Source organism: Hyperolius riggenbachi, chromosome 1, assembly GCF_040937935.1.
Source record: "Hyperolius riggenbachi isolate aHypRig1 chromosome 1, aHypRig1.pri, whole genome shotgun sequence".
Lineage (NCBI taxonomy): Eukaryota > Metazoa > Chordata > Amphibia > Anura > Hyperoliidae > Hyperolius > Hyperolius riggenbachi.
The window spans coordinates 500,717,023-500,733,877 of NC_090646.1; the positions used below are offsets into that span (position 1 = coordinate 500,717,023).

General features: G+C 41.2%; 1 protein-coding gene across 2 annotated transcripts in view; it reads right to left on the bottom strand.

Annotated features, from left to right (window-relative positions):
* ULK1 (unc-51 like autophagy activating kinase 1) overlaps positions 1 to 16,855 on the bottom strand; it is a 116,258-nt gene that overhangs the window by 16,064 nt on the left and 83,339 nt on the right. For both annotated transcript variants that reach the window (XM_068243450.1, XM_068243449.1), the window contains exons 14-23: positions 13,316 to 13,373; positions 13,092 to 13,178; positions 12,829 to 12,951; positions 10,760 to 10,908; positions 8,344 to 8,427; positions 5,198 to 5,454; positions 4,686 to 4,876; positions 1,658 to 1,773; positions 1,206 to 1,337; positions 878 to 1,065 (exon numbers count right to left, since the gene is read on the bottom strand). In XM_068243450.1, the coding sequence (XP_068099551.1) occupies positions 878 to 1,065; positions 1,206 to 1,337; positions 1,658 to 1,773; positions 4,686 to 4,876; positions 5,198 to 5,454; positions 8,344 to 8,427; positions 10,760 to 10,908; positions 12,829 to 12,951; positions 13,092 to 13,178; positions 13,316 to 13,373 (1,385 nt within the window). The remainder of the gene's footprint in view (positions 1 to 877; positions 1,066 to 1,205; positions 1,338 to 1,657; positions 1,774 to 4,685; positions 4,877 to 5,197; positions 5,455 to 8,343; positions 8,428 to 10,759; positions 10,909 to 12,828; positions 12,952 to 13,091; positions 13,179 to 13,315; positions 13,374 to 16,855) is intronic.

Here is a 16,855-nt window from a genome sequence, read left to right on the forward strand (position 1 = left end):
TAAAAATTGGGTTTTAGAACTAATCCACAGTGGGGTGCAGTGTTAAAATAGAGCATTCAGACCCCCTTCATCAGGACTTAGACCTGCTATTTTTTTACATTAGATCAAATCTACCAGTAATGTGTTGACCCTTACAAATTGTTTTAAAGAGTGATTAAATGCACAAATATATGCAGTGGCGACGCCAACAGAGCATAGCTTTGTACTGCATTGATTAGGGAGGGCAGGGAGGGGGGGATTAACCTCTTCCTGAATTGGGCCATTATTGACAGTGTATAACTAAGCACTGATGAAAGTGGCATGTTGACCAGCCACTGGAATCATTAATGGACCATAGGAATCTGACCAGTTACTTAGCAACTAAGCACCAAGTATCTTCCACATAGGGTACCAATATGCATATAAAAATGACATGTTTTAAATAATGTTGTAAGTACACTCCTGGGTAAGGGAAGCGGTAAGTTTACGTGTTTCTTATGTAGCTAAACTAGCTATTTTTATAAGTCGGTAGAGGAGGGTGCTCACAGGTTTTCTATTCATCAACTATTAACCCATGGCCTAATTAACCACTTGCAGCAGCTTGCTAAGTACTAAGTGAACAATATTCTGGCAGACTGATGATTACTATGAATCTGAACCAGGCGAGACTTTACTGTGACTTGTTACTGAACTCATGTGGTTTGGCCCTGAGCTCACTTGGCATGCTCTGTCTGGCAGGGTGTGCACAGGAAACCAGAGTTTGCGCCTATGAGGTCTATTAATAAAGACAGGAAGGGCTAAAACGTTTGCTCTGTGGTCTCATGTCATGTTTTCTATGTCAGAAGTTTCCATGAACTGTACTTTTGTCCGAATGTGAAATATATAAAATTAGCTGTACCTCCATAAGAGTCTCCTCCGGAAGCTCAGGAACTTCAAACATCACAACTCCATCAGGGTTGGTTGGCGTAGCATCTGGGTATGTGTACCGAAGGCTAGATGGGGCTTCAAAAGTCTCACCACCTGTGCCAACCACAACATGTCTACCAGTGTATGATCCAGCAGAACTCTGAGAGCTTGAAGAGCCCACTGAGAAAAAGGGGAAAATAGTATTATTACAAAAGTGAAAAACTATTAAACAGGAGGCTAGAAATTACCGTATGCTTTCAGTTTTTAAAACATTATAAGAAAAACGATGGAAGTTGATTGGTTACCAGGCAGATGTTTACCTGAGAAGAGTCGTGTTCGTGTGGTTTGAGGGGTAGCGGTGCCATCAGGAGGGGAGCCCACAGTGAAGATGACAGGAGCGGGACTAAGAGAGCTTGGACCATGAAGGTTTCCTCCATAGCCAATTAAAGGTGCTGCAAGCAGAAGCAAAATATTAGATCTTTGATAAATTCATAAGTTAACAGTATTTTCAATGCTTAATTCTTAAGTAAATTCAATGATTACCTAACAAGTTGCTAATACAATAAATTAAACTCAAATAATTTGTTTAGATGAATATGGCATTGTTTATGTTAGGTTCATTGTCAATGGATCCCTGTGATATGTTCATTGTCAATGGATTCCTGTGATATTATACCCCCATATGACTCTTCTACCAAGCCCCGCACCCCCAACGGCACACTCCATTATGAACCTCCCTTATGGGTATCATCGCCAAGGGTAAAAATCTCACCTGTTATTTCCATGGGTTTCTCTGCATTGAGGCTATCTGTGCTGCCAATCTCTGGAGCCTGCGTCCCAAATGCTGCTTTAAGCAAAAGGTCTGTGAGTCTACCAGTGCTGAGGGACCTGTAGGAAAACCAACATATCTGCATTCAGACATAAAACCCCACTTGCCATGAGAGCCTTCTAGGAGGCCTAATTTCAATCCTATCGAACATCTATGGAAAGAACTGAAGCATAAAGTCTGGATAAGGTGCCCTTCATAACTAACACAGATGGAGCAGTTTGCACAGGAAATGGGGCCAAACCACTTGATGCCAGGTGCAGAAGTCTCATGGACAGCAAAAGAAAATGCTGTCCTTAACTCTTGGACAAAAGGAAAACATAGAGAAATGCACCCTGTATGTATTTAGAGTTTAGCCTGTTTAATTCCCCCTCATTTGTGTCTAACCACAAGTTATAATTTGATTTCTCCCTGTGTCACATGACTGCCATGGCAGATAAGCTCATTTGAAAGCACAGGATGTTATCAATATGTCTGCTTCTATGAATCATGAAAGCAGATTTATTTTGTATCAGCTGTAACAAAGGAATGTTTTTTCTTTAAAGGTTATTATGCTGTTGCATATCTTTTAGAGCAGAGAGGACGTTCTGAGTTCAGGTCCGCTTTAAGGGTCTCATCATTTTTTCTGATGTTATTTTCATAAGTGTTATTATTCAAGATATTCTGTTGAAGCAAAGCCTGTTCTTTGTTATTAAAAGTGGGGAAACAATGATGGGTGCCGATTTTGTTTGCCAGCTTCAAGTTATTGAAGAGAACTTTTATTTTTCTGTGGAGGGGTTGATTTTGTATTTACGTTGGGCAGGATTGTTATCATCATCCATTAAAGTGGCCTTACACTTAACACCATATTGCCTTTTAAATTCACAGACTACAGAGGCACATGAGGATACCTTTATAATCTGACATTATATATCATGGGTCTATTAAGGCCAAAGTCTGTTCTAAACAAAGATTCAAAGATTTTTTTCTATAAACGTCTGAACATATTATCAGCATGTGGCAATGTACACATACTTGGCAGTGGAATTATTTCAGGACACAGATAAGAAGTCACATAAACACTTTGTACATTCATTCACAGCAGTACTCAATGCAACCATCAATGCAGCATAAATACACTTAACCACCCTGGCGTTCTGATTAAATCGCCAGGGTGGCTGCGGGAGGGTTTTTTTTAAATAAAAAAAAAACTATTTCATGCAGCCAACTGAAAGTTGGCTGCATGAAAGCCCACTAGAGGGCGCTCCGGAGGCGATCTTCCGATCGCCTCCGGCGCCCAGAATAAACAAGGAAGGCCGCAATGAGCGGCCTTCCTTGTTTTGCTTATATCGTCGCCATAGCGACGAGCGGAGTGACGTCATCGACGTCAGCCGACGTCCTGACGTCAGCCGCCTCCGATCCAGCCCTTAGCGCTGGCCGGAACTTTTTGTTCCGGCTGCGCAGGGCTCAGGCGGCTAGGGGGGCCCTCTTTCGCCGCTGCTCGCGGCGAATCGCCGCAGAGCGGCGGCGATCAGGCAGCACACGCGGCTGGCAAAGTGCCGGCTGCGTGTGCTGCTTTTTATTTCATCAAAATCGGCCCAGCAGGGCCTGAGCGGCAGCCGCTGGCGGTGTTGGACGAGCTGAGCTCGTCCAGACCGCTCAGCTGGTTAAAGGGACACTTAAAGAGACTCTGTAACAAATTGTTTATCTTTATTTCTTCTATGCTATAAGTTCCTATGCCTTTTCTAATGTGGTCTGGCTTACTGCAGCTTTTCCTAATTGCACAGTAGCTGTGTTATCTCTGTTATATGATCTAATCTTCTCTCTATAGTCGGCACAGTCAGGCTGAGGCAGTCAGACTGGAATGTGCAGGGCTGCTTGTGATTAGCTAGAAGCTGTACACACCCCCTGCAGGCTCTGTGTGACTAACACACTCTGCTTAGCTGAGCCTATTAGAAGCTGGTTAGTTTGTTTGTAAACACTGCCTAAAACTGGCAATTACAAGCCAGGTTTGCAGCAGAGAATGGCAGAAACAGCACAGAGGGGACCAGGAGCACATAATGAATAGAATGGTATGCTTTTTATTGTAAGAATTTCAGAGTACAGATTCTCTTTAAGTCAAACAATAAAATTATTTTAACTTACCTGGGGCTTCTTGCAGCCCCCTGGAGTCCTCCTGTGCCCACAACGCCAGTCCAAGTCCTTGCCTCCGAAGCCCGGCAAAACTGGCCAGTCGCCGCCAGCAATTGTGCATGCGCGGCCCCAAGCCTCACGTACCCTGATCGCGCCCCCAAGGCCTGGAGCGCTCTGCGCATGCACAGTAGTGATCTCCACATACTGTACAAGCGCAGAATGCTCCTGGCCCGCGGGAGCACAATGAGGAGGTGCGTGGCCAGCCAGCTTAGCGGGGGTCATCGCTGCTGGCCGGAGGGACTTGGGCCGGCGTTGTGGGCACAGGAGGACTCCAGGGGGCTGCAAGAAGCCCCAGGTAAGTTAAAATCATTTTTTTTTCATTTAGCTTAAGATTCCCTGTAACATAAAACTAGGCATACACAACTAAATAGTGGCCCAATATGGCAAGCCAATCAATCACTCTCTGATCATAAGTTTATGGGTAAATGTATTAGAGGTAGAGGATTAGCAGGGCTGCCAAGTAACTGGTATTACTTAAAAGGAAATAAATATGGCCGCCTCCACATACAGTAACTCTCACTACGGTTGTCTTATAAAGGAGTCTGTCCTGTGTTTACTCCAGACATGATTCTGGTACTCTCTCACATTTCGTAGGATGCCTGGTTTTCCCAAAACTGGCCCTAAATCATGGTGGAGATATCAGATTGTGAGCAAGACTTTGTGACATAAATCAATATACACTGCAAAGCACTGGAGAAAAGACAACAGTGCTACATCAATGCGTAATAATAATAGTATATGCAGAGCTTAAATCCCTCCAATGACAAACACAGAACAAAGCATCCATCGTATATATTATTACCTGCCGAAGGGACCTTTCCCTTCTTCTACAGGACGCAAGCCCAGGCCAGCTTGCTGGTACTGGTATTGGCCTGCATTCTTCAGGTCAGGGAGAGTCTTGTTTCTTGGTGGGGCTATCATTCCTTGATGTGCAAGAAGAGCCAGCAAGTTTTGGGAACTGCCTCCCTTTGGGAACTCAAATGGTGATGCACTCTGCAATATAACAAAACAATAAAAAAAATTGTAATGTGACGCAGCCATTGTTCAGACAACAATTCATAACTACTAAAGATAACCTGAAACACAAGACAATAGTATCGTGTTCTGAAAGTGGTCAGCTGGACCAGGCAATAATATATGGTAATTTTAGGTTTACCATGAACCCAAGTATGGACTAAGTATGATGAGACCTCTAAGTCCCATGGCACAAGTACAAGTTTGGCAGCTCTACAATCCAAAGAGAGACCTGGATTTTGCTTGGCAAACCAGTGTTGTTTATCACGGCTTCAAGTACATTTTTTATTTCTTACTCACCTTTGTGGGGGATCCCAGTATGGTAGGAAGCGGGTTCCTCTGCATAAACTCGGACAACTTGGGGGAGGACCTGAGCGATCGTGCGGGCTGCAGGCTGTGGAGCTGCTGGGGGGAACCATGGTGCGTTTGGGCATCTTTTGGCATAACGGGATCTGAAAGCTGCTTCTTGATTTTCTGCCGACATGGCTGTAGATCAGATAAGTTGGGAGCACTATGAAGGCGAGACCCCATGCCACAGGAACCCTGTGCTGGAATGCCTGGAAAGTACAGAATAGCATCAGCAAACATTTACTCTCTCTATTCAGAATCAGGATCTGCAGTTTCTACAAATTCACCAATATAAAGGGACATGAATACATCTGTGCTGTATAGATCAAATTTAAAATTAAGAGTACTGGCAGCCATTCAAAGTGATCCTGAGGACACTGCCAAAGCTGCCATCAGTACTGGAAAAACACGAGCGTGTGTTGACAACAAATGTGCCTGTGCATGCGTGACTGAGGGGCTGAGTCACTGGGTGACTAAGGAGGACACTGACACAGCACTAACTAATGTGCAGCCAACACAATAAAACCTTACAGCTCTTTCCTTTATAATTTGTGCTGAAGCTTGTAACAAGGAAATGAAATGTAAAACTCTGTATTGGATAAGTTACACCTGTGTTTATTATGACTCATCAATATCTGTAAATACACGTCCAGTAAGTAATAATAAAACTGCTACTTCCACTGAGGCACAAAACAGGAGTAAACAGTACACAGGTATCTGGCCAATACATTCAGTCATCTTTTCTTCTAATATTATATACTATGCTTATTCTGGCGGCCACATCCAAATTAATAATGCACTACCCACTAGGGGGAGATACTCGGGTACCTGTGTACAACTCCTATCTCAAAATTATTATTAACCCGAGTGTCTTCTTGTGCTTAAACGACATTTTATTCATTATCTGCAAAATGGCAATATAATACTTGGTTAACACATTATTAAAACCTTTTTCTAAAACCACAGTTAGGACACATGAGCTTACTTCTATAAAATTCCCATCATCCTCATGAAGGTATGTCGCCGCTTTGATCGCCCAGCCGGAGCTTATGCAGATCAAACGGTTACCCTTTCATGTATGGATTCCTGTGGGCCCACCACCAGGCACACACCCTGAGGCCTCCACAAGCATACACTACACAGTGCACTGTATCGTTATGTTGCTCCTTAGGGTATCAATCCGGTCAAAATCTTCCCTGTTGCCCAGGAATTATGGGGGATATGTGGAATATTACTAGCACCTTTGCTTCCCTGAAGGGTCTCACTGGCTTAAACAGATCAAAACAATCCTCAAAGTAACAACAGGTCAGCCCAGAATGACAACCAGTGCTGCTGCAGCAGCTTCACTTTTTTCCATAGCCATTCTTCAACATCTCCGATCACTGTAGAATTACAATTAGCAGATGCCAGTTGTAAGCGTGTTACTCACGGCCACCCGATCATCCAGCGTGCACTCTGTGTTTCTGAGGGAGCTAACCTCAGGGCTCCAGCGAACTCCACCGCCCGACGCTGTGTCCGCATCACCTCTTTCTGCACTCCACGCTCCGATCAGTATGCCATCAGCTTGCGGGGGATTCACAGTGCTGCCCGGCATCCCGGGTATGTGAGCGCTCACACGTGTCTATCCAGCCCCGCCCACTGATGCGTTTCGCCCCTCCCACAGGGCTTTTTCAAAGTGTCATGGGGTTTGGATTTTGACCGGATTGATACCCTAAGGAGCAACATAACGATACAGTGCACTGTGTAGTGTATGCATGTGGAGGCCTCAGGGTGTGTGCCTGGTGGTGGGCCCATAGGAGTCCATACATGAAAGGGTAACCGTTTGATCTGCATAGGCTCCGGCTGGGCGATCAAAGCGGCGACATACCTTCATGAGGATGATGGGAATTTTATAGAAGTAAGCTCATGTGTCCTAACTGTGGTTTTAGAAAAAGGTTTTAATAATGTGTGAACCAAGTATTATATTGCCATTTTGCAGATAATGAATAAAATGTCGTTTAAGCACAAGTAGACACTCGGGTTAATAATAATTTTGAGATAGGAGTTTTCTTCTAATATGTTTAAAGCAATCCAGCATTGAATTGACAGTGGTAAGGATGGTAACTATGTAGTCTTCCCTCATCAGTAGCACTGGCTGTGTCAAGGGCTTTGACCCACTAAAAAGAGTTAATCGCTATTGCTAAACGCTTTTTGTTGGTGATTTTTGTAGCTTTTTTTCAGATCAATTTTTGGTGTTTTTGAATTTCCATAGGGACTTGAGATTTCCATAGGTTTGGTAGTAAAAGCGCCGCAACATCGATTTGTACAGCGTATAAAAAGCAATTTTGCAGCAATCCTATACTTTGTATTGAAGCGTAAATGCTCCAACAATGCTTCAGGCACCACGATTGTGATTTTAGGAAATTGCAATCGCTACTGTGGGATCACCTTCATTGACTTTCATTATCCTAGCGCTCTTGAATTGCTGGTGGTTTCAAAATGCTGCTGAAACAGCTCTAGTGGGCCTAACTGTGATGTCTTGACCTTTAGCGCCTCCTCCTCCTCTGGCATTACAGCTCGATTTGAGCTTTCGCTTCCTTCAGGTTCCTATCCCATCCATCTCTAATCCATTTTGATTTCCGAGGCTTTTCTGAAGTTTTCTTAACAATTAGGTTTTTGTTGTTAGCCTGTTAAATACCCAACCCTCAGACTTGGAGCACCAGGGTATCCTATTTAGTCTGGAACATCACCTTTGACCTGTCCAGCTGGGGAGACCCTACCAGTAAGCTAGGCTACTGCCTTGTTCACACAAGCCCCACCACTGCGACAAAGTAGGGATACCTTTGGTAGAGCTTGACTATTAGCAGGGCCTAAATTCAGCTGAGCTTCCCATTACAGAGGTGGAGCTCTGCCTTTCCCACTTGAATCAGATAGTGGCCTCTGTTCCAGTGCAATTACCATCACCATAAATATCATTACACATTATACAGAAACATTGACATTGTGAAATGCCACACATCTCTGTCCTGTGATTAGGAAGCAACAGCTACACACTGCAGTAAATATAACACAGTCCGGAATCCAGCTTTAAACATATCAAGGTTTGTACTGAAACACACCATAAGCAGGACTGTTGCTTCTGGGCTCTGTTCCTCCAGGGCTTCTACTCATGTCTTGCAGGGGCTGCTCAGGTATAGTTCCAACTGAGAAAAACAAAAAGACAGGTATTTCTTCTCATTAATGAATTAAAAGTGCGTCATCACATTGCACCTGGCATGTTGTATTAAATCAGTATGTCCAATGGAACTCTGCATAAGCACTATATCCATGTTTAGCATTCCATTCCTCTAATGGTACCCATACACAAGGTGATAACATCAAATAATTATATGATGGCCAAATTGAGTTACGACAAGATAGCTGCATTCTATTTTTGCTTTCTATTCCATTCTATGACATGTACACAGGAAAAGAGCATTCCGCTGCACCGAGGTTGGGTATAAAACTTTGCTTCAACTTTATTTGCACATCAGTAGACACATACAAAGGCTGACGCGTATCGGAGCTCCAAAAGGCCCCTTAATCATAGCCTATGGGCTTAATCATGGGCTATGATTAAGGAGCCTTTTGGAGCTCCGATACGCGTCAGCCTTTGTATGTGTCTACTGATGTGCAAATAAAGTTGAAGCAAAGTTTTATACCCAACCTCGGTGCAGCGGAATGCTCTTTTCCTGTGTACATGTTCTGAGATCCTGGCTTCTGCTCCCTTGGCTTGTGCAGCGGTGGTGTCAGCGTTTCCTCCATCCTTGTTGCTGCCCATTCTATGACAGTTTTGACCTCAAACCAAAAATGATGTATTTTGTTAACTTAAAAATAACAGTATTGCTTTGTTACTGATAATCCAAAAAGGTCACCTTCGATCTCAAAAATTTAATTAAACCAAAATAGAACAAAAATGCCTTAATGGGGGGGAAGGGAACATCCTCTTGTCATACTACTAGCAAAGAGGGATCACTAGACTGTACTTCTCAGATTCTGCCTGTGGATGGAGCTATCTGCCTTTAAACACTCCAAACTCAGAGTGCAATGAGATGCAAATAATTTGAAGTTAATGTAGGATTATCCAAATTTTGTAAGCAAATTGATGCAGCTTAAAAAATGAACCAACCAATTACACCTCAATGGGATTCAATAGGTCCATAGTCAAGCTGAATAAATCTGCCTACAAAACTTGCATAATCCTGCATCAACTCAGAATTATATTTCTTTTATATTTGCTGCCCACTGATCATACATACCGTTGAGTACAATGAGAAGAAGAGTTTGTGATTTTAGTCATATTTTCAACTCTACGTTCATTCAACTAACTGGAAAAGGTGATTTTAACCTATGGTTTCCATAAGTATTTCAGTTGTTCTCCTCCAGTACCACCAGTAGTTCAGTTATTACTGGTATATATAAAAAGATGCAAAGCTGAGTATTTCAGTGTTTCTTTTTTTCATTCTACAACTCTAGAGCACAGCACTTACCAGTATGTACATCAACCCCCAATCCTTATGGTGCCCATACACGATTCAATAAAAACATTTGGTTTTCCTGCTTATTCAACCAAAACAATCAAATTGAATAAAAGTTGAAAATAATATTTTTTTCTATCAAGAAACAGGAACGATTATCCCATTTTTTCAATAAAAATATGATCGGACATGCTCAATTAAACGGAATCATTGAACGAAATTATCTAAACTAAAAAAAAAAAATGTACCATGTATGGGCACCATTACATGAGCTTTGTTTTGCAATAGGGCAGCCATAAACATATGAACACAAGCATATGCAAATCACACTATGACGGGTGCTGGCCTGAAATCAGTAATGCTGCCAGCAGGTTTTTACATTGTGGAAAAAAAAGCAGACAGCCCCTTCAGATGAAGGACAAATACAAAATGGAGGCAGCATACAAAACCTTATGTGGAAAGAAAACAATTCGAGAAAACATACAAACCTTATGTGGTGAGAAAACAATTACAGAAAACATACAAACTTTGTGTGGAAAGAAAACAATGTATATCAAAAGTAGAGCAGCACGGTGGCGTAGTGGTTAGCTCTCTCGCCTTGCAGCGCTGGGTCCCTGGTTCGAATCCCAGCCAGGGCACTATCTGCAAAGAGTTTGTATGTTCTCTCCGTGTCTGCGTGGGTTTCCTCCGGGCACTCCGGTTTCCTCCCACATTCCAAAGACATACAGATAAGTTAATTGGCTCCCACTAAAAAATTGGCCCTAGACTACAGTACTTACACTACATAATATAGACATATGGCAATGGTAGGGATTAGATTGTGAGCTCCTTTGAGGGACAGTTAGTGACAAGATATATATATATATACTCTGTACAGCGCTGCGTAATATGTCAGCGCTATATAAATACTAATTAATAATAATAATAATAATGGAATTCTGCAAAGAAGGATTGCTTATAGCTAATCTATCTGCATCATTGCTCTGGCAGATGAAAACAGTGACTAAGGCCGGCTTACCCTGAGGAGAGGGAATGTATGGCTTTGCCCCTCCAAACGAGAGTCTTCTAGCTGCTGTAGAAACATTCTCCACAGGCAAGGGAGGAGATGTTCCAGCTCTCATGATGTTAGTTGGACTCATGCTGCTGGACTTTCGCACCATGCCAGATCTGGAAAAAAGCATTCCAAGCATAAACTTCACAGCCTATAAAATACATCTGTAGCCATATAAAAAGAATACATTTACACACATATTGGCAGTGCCTAAACAGGGCTCCCTTTTCTTTACATACAGCTGCAGAACAGAGCTTTAGCACTAAATCTGGCCAAGCACCTTACAGTCTGGAAAATATCTGTTATCTTAGCACTTGGACATAGGGCTGAATCCTGAATATAGCTATATGCTGTCTGGGCTACACACAGAATCTGACTGTATGAAGGCAGGATCAGGGCACTTGTCTTCAGCCAGGGCAGCGGATTCAGTAAGGATCCGTACCTTGAGCTCCTTGCAGAGAAGCATGTACTGTTCAATGAAAACCTCAGGATGAGTAGGAGTCCTCAAACTCTGGGTTTCAATAAAGCAATGCAAGAACAGCCAGCCAAAATGCATCTTCGATTACAGAGGTCCCTGGTTACAACCAGCTAGTACTGGAAGCATACCTCTTGTGTAATAATGTAATATACATTTCGTAAACAACCCACTGCTATTTTCTGACTGCAAAGCATTCTATCAGTGTAACTTGAACACAGAAGTTCCTGCGATAAATCAAGCTTGGTGAATGGCTTTATGATCGGCAAGTAACTGGATTGTAGTACAGTATTCTCTTCTGTGAGTTGCTATTAAATATCAAAGAGATGCTAAGAATTCAGTCTTGTGTGAAAATGTAATGCAAATTGTACGCAGTTTGGAATTAAGTGAATCAAAAGCCCTTCCTGTCAATTTCAAACAGTCTCAGGGCTGGTTCACAGTGCATCAGTTACGTTGCAGTATAATACTGCATGTCAACTCACTGCCCATACAATTGTATGGGCCTGTTCACAGTATCGGATCATGTTTCCTGACTCGCTGCATGCAGGCTCTGAATTGATGTCCATGTCCAGTCTCCATGACCACTGTGAATCCAGCATTATTCCGAGTGGCATATAATAAGCATTACATTTGAACATGAGCCAGAATTATTAGAAAGATATCCTGTAAATTATTAGCAATATTACAAAAATGGTCACAATAACTTACACTGAGGTTATTGCTAGATAATAATAATAATAATAATACATCTAATAAGCTGAAGCAAACAGCTCTAACAGAGCAAAGGGGGATTCTCTGATGCATTTAATCCTAACCTAAGATCAAGCACGGGTTTCAAGTACATGTAACAAAATATAATTTGAAATTAATTATGCATACAAATGCTAAATAAAAACATTGCCGTTTTTGCAAAATAAAAAGGAAAAACCCTGCTGCACCACCTTATTGACTTTCATGTCTTCCTCGGCCACCTCCAGCTGCCTGCTCCCTCTAAGTTCATCTGGAGCCCTTTTAGAAACTGAAAGGCTGATAGGCTGTCAGCAGGAAGGCGTTGCTTCAGTTGACAAAACAATCACTTCCTCCCCCAGCCGGTATGCCCATGTGACTAAAGGGGGGGGGGGAGTGTTTCCGAATGACTAGGAATAAGTAAGCAGCTCAAGGTTGTTGAGAACATAAAGATGTATAACATGGCCTACGAGGTATTATTCTATTTTATTTTCTATAACTATAATAATTATTACTGATACTGAACTTTAAAACATGTTTAATTAAACTCATATAAACATGGAGGGGATTTAAATACCCATTTTACATCAACAAATGCAGTTTATTTTGAATGAATGCTTCCCCTGCTTAAAATCTTCCTTGGAAAAAAAAACTAAATACATTGTGTTACATTGTTAAGTTTAAATAATATTTCATCCTTTCTAGCTGAATCGACAATGACAAGCAATTTTTCCAGGATATGTCTTCTTAAAAGTTATACATTACAAGTTTTGAATTTTTATTGAGTCCAAAACACTGAAACCTTATAGAGTTACCCATTCAAATCTATACCAACCTGCGAGGGGTGTACTGGATGGGAGACTGCAGGTTCTGCTCTATCCTCTGATAATTGTGAACTTGTGTTGGAACTGGAATGGGCACCGACTGACCATACTTACTGCCCGATGCCTGGGACAGTCTACAACAAAGGAACAGAGTCCATGTTTGTGAATAGAACTACAGCATATTGAAGGGTTAGTAATATGATAAGTTAAGCTTAAAGTCTGTCACATCACTGTAATTAATAACTGCAACATTGTAGAACCTGCTCTTTCCTACCTGGAAGGACTGGGGGAGCAGCTATATGGTGGTGTAGGAGAAGGTGTTCCCGCCCGGCTCTCCTGGCCAGCTGATGTCAGCAAGGAACTGATAACAAGAAATAGATTAATACTACAATGGTTAGTTAATGCTGAATATACTTATAGTGCAGATGGTATATTCTGTATTATTTATCATTCTGTAAACAGTATGGTAATACAAGAGTAAAAATAGATTTAGATTACCCGCTGTACATTAAAGTATCCTGGATGGGCTTGCTTGTAGTGGCTTCTGCAAGGTCACCTTAAATGTAAAAAAAACCAAATAGATTAAATACTGTTAATCATTTAGAATGCCTGTTATAGATTATACAGTATATAGTATAAAAATGTAAGTAAATAAAAATCTCTGACTGACTGTTAATTCATGACAACAGACTCAGTGGCCCATATGCAATTAACTTTTTCACCTGAGTTTTTTCTTAGGTGATCTTTTCAAAACCCATCAATAAAATGCCTTTTAACCACTTCACCCCCAAGGGGTTTTTTACCCTAACGGAAAATAGCAATTTTCACCTGTCAGTGCTCCTCCCTTTTGTTCGTCAATTACTTTACTACTACTTATCACAACAAAATGATCTATACCTCTTTTTTCACCACCAATTAGGCTTTCTGTGGGTAGTACATTTTGCTAAGAATTTTTTTATTCTAAATGCATTTTAATGGGAAAAATAAGAAAATAATGGGAAAAATTATTATTTCTCAGTTTTTGGCCATTATAGTTTTAAAATAAAACGTTCTCCTGTGGTTAAAACTGATACATTTTATTTGCCCAGTTGTCTCTATTATTAAACCGGGGGGGGGGGGGGAAGCAGGTGTATGTATTTGCCTGTATGTCTAATTTTACATTTTGGCCACTAGATGGTGCTAGTGTACGCTCTCCCGTTTTATACAAAGTGTTCACTTTTTTATTTTACATTTTACTATGCTGAGACTGTTTCCTGTTCTATGAGTGGACGTGCCCTCTGATCGCGGTCATGCCCATTCATTTCAGACATTGCGATTGGGTAGAGGACCACTCGGTCCTCTTCCCCAGTCACAGATTGCGGTGCCCCCACGGTTAACGGCGGCAGGGGGGTGCACACATGCAGAGCGGCGGCGTGAGCGAGCAACTTATTAAAACGTCCTTGAGCTGTTAACAGGCTCAAACAGGACGTTTTAATAAGTCAGATTGCTGTTAAGGGGTTAAACCACCAACAAGCAAGTTAATACGCAAACTAATTTTGATAGTACTTTGTCACCTGCTTTATGGTACTTTCTCAATTGCCAAATGCTGAAAAGCTATTTTACAAGAATATGAAAAATGATTTCCTAGGGGAAGACTCAGGAGAAAAAGAGAATTGCATATGGGCTAGTGTGTCTAAACTATCCAGTGCAATAATTTAAACATTATATATTCGCCCAGCTTCTACCTCCTTTTCCTCAGTAAAGGCACAGGAAATGGAAAGGTAGGACAGAGGAACAGCTTTTTATTTATTTATTTTACATAGCAAAAAAGCTGTACTTTAACTCAACATAATAATGTAATTTGGTAATAATGTGTTCCCTACTTGTCTATATAACTTGTCATTTTTGGCAATATGAAATGCTTATTCTCTATATTAGTCTTGCTTGAGGTTTATAAAGCCAACCTATACCCAGCAACTGAACTGTGAATATACAATAAGGCACGCCTCAGTGACCTTAGCTATGCTTCCAAGAATCTTTCTAAAAGGGCTTCAAGCACATGATTAAAAGAAAGGGGAGAACTTTGAGATGAGGTCTATGCCAAGAACCAGTAAAGTAGCGCACAGTGCCTAAGTTACATGCTGATCTAAGCTTGAAGGCCAACAACTTGTGACACTAAGCAAATCCTTTTATTCCCTAAACACTAATTAGCCAGTTAAGCTAAGGAGGGAAATAGCAGAATGAATTCCCAATGTAAAACTGCACCCATTACTTGAAAATCATGGAGGAAGCAATATATGAACTGTACTGGTCACATACAAAAGCACAAAACAATATGATTTTTAACATGTGAACTTCCTCTTCTCAGTATAGATAACTGTTCCCAATTTATCTAAACCTGAAATTTGTGCACATATTTACACAGAACGTCAGTGTCCTCAGTGACTGAGAGCTGCCTCCATTCCACAAGTGCACATATAATAGCTACAGTCACTATGATAATACTTCAGGCCCTTCACTGTGAATACATGGTATTCTATAAAACATGTAATGATATCTCTTCTCAGATGGTGCTCTGCCCTGTCACAGCCTGCTGCCCACAAAACTGTCAAAGCACCTCCACTGCTCATGCTGTTGCCCTGATGGATTTTTTCGACAGCAGGAAGGGGTGGGGCAAAACTCCAAGTCAGACTGTACGGCCTCTATTCAGTGTAGGCATGAGATTTGGTAATATTTTCTGGTCATGTATTACACCATCTGAAGCATAAATATACTTGCAGGTGCGCTTTAACAGCAGTGTCTTTTTACAACAGTGAACCATTTTGATAGCTTTGCTTTAAAAAAATATCTCGATCATAATATGATGCTTAAAACACATCTGAAATTATTTTAAGCCATTTCACTGCCCCTGGTAATTCCTAGAAAATCACACCTGCCAACTAACCTCATGGGTTTTGGACGTGAAGGAAAAAAAATAAAAATCCTTAATTGCCTGGGAAAGAAACCAGAGTTCAATTACGTATTATGCTCAAACGGAGCTGCAGTAATTAGCCAGCCACATACAAGGATGCAGATCACAGGAGCACAGGCAGAATAACAAAGGCATCACAATTGTCCTATTAGCCTGTGTGCTTCACATTGCCTATCATACTGTGGTTTCTTTTTAAACTCCATTCCAGCCAACAAAATACACTCAACTTGGTGAGTAGAAAAGGTGGTATCTGGCTCTTATGCTGGGAATACACGGTTCGTTTTTGCCTTCGTTTAAACCTTCGATTCGTTCGGTAAACGAATCGAGTGTTGAAAACGTATGTGAAAATAGTCATAATCTCATTATAGTTTCGATTAATAGACCCCAAAAACGAACGACTAGTGATCGAACATGTTTGATATTATCTCTCTTTATCCATCTAATCGAGCCATTGGTAGGCTTGATGGCTGTTCAGATCGATTATATATTCGTTTATGCTAGTCCGTCCCTGTAAAAAGGGATTTTCGTTTCGTTTCTTTGCAGCCTTCGATCATTGGAAAAACGCAACCATCAGAATCGAAAAAAAAAACGAAACCGTGGGTGGTGATATTAACCGTATGACCGATTATTTCAGGATCGAAAAGGACAAAAGGCACAATCGAAACCAAGGTTTAAACGAAGGCAAAAACGAACCGTGTATTCCCAGCATTACTTGTCACAATTAAAAATTTATGTAAATTAGATCAACTCTTCTGATTAAGACAGCAACTTCATATTGTAAAAATTAAACAAAACAGAAGATCAATTGATATATATAGGTAATAGTACTGGTTTTAGCATAACAATCAATTTTGTATTTAATTTATTTACACCATTTATTACCATAGTGGGTTAAAGCACCACTGTCACCAAAAACTGTAAAAGTTAAAATACATGAAAACACAAAGTCCATCTCTTTATTGGGGATTCTCATAATTTCTTTTATTCTTTACAAAAGAACTTCCTGGAAATGATCTATACAAAGATGCAAGGCCCCCCTACACACACACCACCAGTTAGCACACTATTCTGGCAGTTGGCCTGAGCAA